Here is a 5,254-nt window from a genome sequence, read left to right as displayed (position 1 = left end):
CCGCGGCCTATTGGCTGCCGCGTCCCAGAGCTAGAAGCCCCGCCTCCCCGGCGGGGTCACGTGATCCCTTTCAAAGATGGCCGCCCTGTTGTTTTGATGAATAATACTTGGTGGGGCGAGGGGGTAAGAGTAGGGGTGGAGGGGTAGGAGGATTTACGCTTCCAGCGAGAGCACCGCCAGTCCCATCCTCCCCCTCCCCCCTGCCCAGGCTCCAGCGTGGAGGAGGGGCGTGTCGGGCCTGCTTTTAGAGAGGAGGGGCTTCCCTGTACAGTGCTGGGCTCTGCCAGGGCGGCTGTGGGGTCGCCATACCTCGGGGCATCCACCCCTCGGGCGAGCAGTTCCCGCCTAGGGCAGAGAGTAGGAAGGAGGGCCGGAGCTGCTGGAGAAAACGCAGCTGCCGCGCCGCCACCAGCAAGACACATCACGCTGGGGGCACGAGACGAGCTGGAGACAGCGCTGCCTGCTCGGGGTAACCTGGGAAGCTGAGGGTAGTGAGTGGCGACCCTGTAGCAGCAGTCCCGGCGGCCGGCGGAGGCTGCTCTGGGCACGAGCAGCTGTAGGAATCTGGGGCGATTGGAGTGACCGAAGCCAAGGCAGACCAGTGCCTCGTGTTATTTTTTAACCTCTGACTATGCAATTCTGAAACCTCCCCCATTCGGGGGACCAGAGAGCCTGCTAGACACCTTCTACCCTCCTTCCTCTCGCCCTGGTCTCGAGAACAGAAGGCTCTCTCCCTAACGCCTTTCACCATTAAGAGGAAAGCGATGGAGGAACTGAGCGCTGATGAGGTGAGGAGGTTGGGGGACACCTTGAGGGATTAGTTAGCAACTCTTTGGCGGCGCTTTGGACAGGAATGATTTTGCGCCAGCACTGCCGGGCTTTGGGGCTTGGGGAAGGAAGGGGAGATGACATTTTCCAAGAATAAGATTTCTTCTGGCGAGGGTCTCAGGTTTTATTCTCTTCTTTCTTCAGTCGGAACTCTGCTTGCTTTTCGAGCGTTCCTTTAAGGTCTGGAGAATAGAGCATCTTGTGGTGTTCATTCTTAAGGGTTTTCAAAAAAGAAGGGCTAGATTTAAATCACGATAAATTGTGTGTGTCTTCAGGGATTTAAAGACTATTTTGGATGACATCAGGATGTTTAGTAGGTGTATGTTTTTAAGGGCCGTATTAGAAATTCCAAATATGTGTGGCCATGTCATTGTATATGTTGAGTAAATATACCTTAGGTTTGGAAGGTGGCTTACAGACAGATTCCGTGCTATTTGGTGAAATATGTATCTTTTTAATAGTTTAGAAGATTCCGGTTAAATTCTGGTAGTTTAACAGACCACTAATGACTTCTGGAATTTTTCTCTTTTATTGTACCTTTTCCTTTTCAAACTTGTGTTTGGCTGTAGCAGAGACTGAACAGGAAACAAATGACTTTGTAAACTCTCCCGTTTTCATTTTGAAAGGAGTCATACAGATCCCCTTCTTAATGTTGGAAGGATTGTTTAGAAAGATAGTTGTAAAAATAGTGGTAATTGGGGTAAAAGGAATTTCCTGTGATTCTACTGCCTTTTCCCTGCCTTTTTACAAATTGGGAGCTTCCTTTTCCTTACTCCTGCTGGCTAGGCCCTCACCCCATCTCCCCATTTCTTCTACTGGTTCATATAAACTTCCCTGCATTATTAAGAAATTAGTCATCTATCAGGTTAGATCTTCTGTAAGACTCCCATGCTCCAGTTTTGGCTACAGAGTAGTCGCTGTGTTTTTGTAGTCACTAAAATTCTCCAGGGATAGAGCATGCAAGTGATGGGTGTTAAGGGTCAGGTAGGAAAGGAAGCAAAAAATTTCACTGATTATAATACTTGGTTATTTGGAAGTCAGGATTGTTCATTCTGTTCCTGAATTTGTTTTCCACAATAAACATTAGGAATGTAATCTTGAGATAGAAAAATATTGAGCAGTTTCTTTCTCTCAGGAATTATGAAGAGACCTGCTTAGAGGCACTTTATTTTATGTAGTTTTGAAAAATGGCACAATCTCCCCGCTTTTTTCTTTCATATTAATTCTGATGGACAATTTCTCTTCAGGCAGAGTCTGTTTTTCAGTAGTCCTTTATTTCCAGAAATTACTTTTTTTTTTCTTTATGATCTCTAAATAGTCCCTGTTTAGAGGCTTTTACATATTTGAGTTTTTCACCAAGGAATTGTTTTCAAATCAATAAAGCTTACAGACCAGTAAAGGATACTGTATAATCTGAAATGTGTCTCTTCACTTTACCCAGCCCTTGAGGAAGGTGTAACTTTTTTTTGTGACCATATGAGGAACACATGTAACGTTTGAAAGAAATAGAAGAAACTTTTTTCAAGGTCAACAGAATATTAAAACAAATGTGAAAAATTAAATTCATTAAATTATCTTCTACAAATTAGTTGGCCTGAACACAAAGGGAAATTCAATAAATGGTCATTTTACTCTTAATAGAATCTAGAACAGAGAGTTTTTTGGGAACAATCTAATTAAAGTTTTTTTTTTTGTTTGTTTGTTTTTTAAATCCAGTTTCTTGAATTCTAGTTTTGAGCAATTCTCAACAGAGACATCTCCAAAGCTTTTGCATTTGCTTTGTTATTCTGTTGGTGGAAACTTTGTTGTGTGGCTGATATGGTAGGTGACAGTTTGTTTAAAAAATAAACATTTATGTTATTGAAAGTTCAAATGTACATTTCAGGATTTAAACAGGCATGACAGTGATCTCTCACTTTAAATGAGGAAATTAAGTAAGCCAGAATTTCATATTGTAACAACATGAAAATGTTGGGATACAGTCCTTATAAACTAAAGACTGGTAAAACCAGACTAGTAGCTTAAGAAGATTTGACATGGGCTCTTTTTGGTCCCACTCACTTTGAATTTTTGTGAGTTTTTTTTTTTTCTTCTCTGTCCTTTTAGTTGAATTCTTTAACTTCGTTGCTATTTGTTATTTATGTACTCCATTAGAGTGAGATCCATGACTAAATTCATTCTCTTGGAGCCTGCATTCCAAGGCATCATTGTTTATATTAGATTCATTCTATAGCCTCCTCATTTTCCATATACCAAGATTGATGCTGTGAGTTGGGCAGGCGTTTCAAACTGCTTTTCAACAATGGTGAGGAGATGGCATTAAAATTGAAATGATTTTTTTTTCTTTCTTTCTTTGTTTTTTTTTTGGCTTAATCTTCTTTTATGACCTACTTCATCTGCAAGATGGCTGGCTGGGTTTCAGGGTGTGGTCAAGGTTTTGGAAGAGTGTTAAATGTTCCCAAATGCAGAATATGTGACCTTGGACTTCCCGTAGTGATCTGTAAGTGGAAAAGGTTTGACATTTATCAGCAGCCTTAGAAGCCTGCTCTGTGCCAGGTGTGCTACAGCCATTGTCCCACCTGATAATCAGCACAGTTGTGCAGGTCCTATTTTGTTTATTTTACAGGTGAGGAAACAGATTTAGGTTAATTAACTTACACATAGTGACCCTAGTGGCTTAGAAGGGACAGGTTAGATTTCAAACCTAGGTCTCCTGGTTCTCCTTCTCACTATATTTGACTGCTTAACAACTGGCCTTATGTTCACCCCACAGCTTCTATATCAATATCCTGCCAACATTGACCCACTATGCTTGCCATGGATAGCTCTTCTGTTAGGTAGTGTTTTGCATGAAGGCATTAGTGATGTGAGCTGGTCTTTTGGGAACTGTCCCCTTCCCCCCAACCCCCTGCCTTAGATGCTTCATTCCACAAGCATTTAAGGAAATTATAGTTTAATTGGGGTGGAGGAGATAGATAGGGATTTAAAAATTACAACATAATGTCAAGTGCTATTTCAGAGGTATTCATGAGACACTGAAGGAAGGTAAGAAGGGACCCTAGGTGAGCAGTGTCTTAGTGAAGATTTTGGAGAAAAAGTGGTATGTGTGCTGAGTGGTAGTTGTCCCCCAAAGGGCCCTGGGAACTGGCTGTGGGCATGGGAAGCTTAGGAAACAGCACCCCATGGTGGGACTGGAGCACCCAGGGAGTATGCAGGAATTACAGGCTCTGAAAGACTATAAGGAGACTTTGAAGGATTTTAAGGGATGAGGAAAAGGACTGGCAAGGGTGAAAGAGGATTGTGGGACCATGGCTGCAGATGAGAAGATGAATTAGGAGACTCTTGTTGCTCCCCAGGAGGAAAAGGGTGGGGTCCACTGAACTGAGGCTCTGGCAGTGGGAATGGAGACACCAGGAGTATGGAGGACCTGTTAATACAGTTTCAATATTCAGAAGAGGAAAGAAAAGGAGAAGGATGGATTGGGATTGGATAGGAGTTCCAGACCGGGAGCAGATTATGAAGAAAAATGAGTTTTGTTTTGGATCTTTGAAAAGATGACTCAATCTCATTTTAGCTTTTCTATTCTGAAGTTTCCACCTCTTTAAATCTCTTGGGTCCTGTGACAGGCCTGAGGACCCAAACTCGCTTTCCACCCAGTACAGTAGACCAGGTTAACTATGTGTTTTACAGCAGGGTTTGTCTTCTTAAACAGTGTAGGAGAGGGGATGTGGTCTCCAGGCCCCTTTTCTACTTTTTTTTTTTTTAATACTGGGGATTGAACCCAGAGGCGCTTTTACCACTGAGCTCCATCCCCAGCCCTTTTTATTTTTTTGTTTTGAGACAGAACCCTGCTAAGTTGCTGAGACTGGTCCCAAACCAGCATTCTTCTGCCTGTGTCTCCCAAATTGATGAAATTACAGGCCTGGGCCACGGAACTCCTTTGTTCATTTTAGATGAGTGACAGGGAATGATAATAGAGATGTTAGCTGACAAGCAGTGAGCTCTTGCATGTACTAAGTATACTTAGCAAAATGGGTGTTGTTATCCTCACTTTACAGATAAGAAAACTGAGGTTAATGAAATTAAGTGCTTGCTGAAAGGCACTGGTCTGCTAGGTGGTGGAACTTGGGTTGTAATTCAGAGTCTGGCTGTAGTTTCCAATTTCCTCACTAAACTAATTTCTAAACAGCAATAATCTGAGCAGAGCGGATGGAACATGGAAACCCCACTTTTACTCTCTAGTTGTTAGGACTGAGGGTGGAGTGTATCGCAAAGCCCTGAACTCTGAAGGGGAGGAGGGAAGTCAGGAAGGCTCCTGGTCTCTTCAGAGTGCATTTTCTCACAAACACTTCAGTGCAATTTAGGAGGGACACTGTCTGCAAGCAGTGCCTCAAGGATACTTACTTTCTTTTTTTTTTGGGGGGGG

The 5,254-nt window shown here is 43.0% G+C and overlaps 1 protein-coding gene across 5 annotated transcripts in view; it reads left to right on the top strand.

Annotated features, from left to right (window-relative positions):
* Nucleotides 1-58: 58 nt before the first annotated feature.
* Ube4b (ubiquitination factor E4B) overlaps nucleotides 59-5,254 on the top strand; it is a 113,218-nt gene continuing 108,022 nt past the window's right edge. Inside the window, exon 1 of one of the 5 annotated variants that reach the window (XM_015501417.2) lies at nucleotides 59-788. In XM_015501417.2, the coding sequence (XP_015356903.1) occupies nucleotides 765-788 (24 nt within the window). In that variant the 5' untranslated portion in view covers nucleotides 59-764. The remainder of the gene's footprint in view (nucleotides 789-5,254) is intronic. The other 4 variants (XM_048783637.1, XM_015501418.2, XM_048783635.1 and 1 more) reach the window with 4 other exon arrangements.

This window comes from Marmota marmota, unplaced genomic scaffold (genome assembly GCF_001458135.2).
Source record: "Marmota marmota marmota unplaced genomic scaffold, marMar, whole genome shotgun sequence".
Lineage (NCBI taxonomy): Eukaryota > Metazoa > Chordata > Mammalia > Rodentia > Sciuridae > Marmota > Marmota marmota.
Note: the sequence above shows the minus strand (reverse complement) of the source record. Positions and strands in the feature narration are given on the sequence as shown.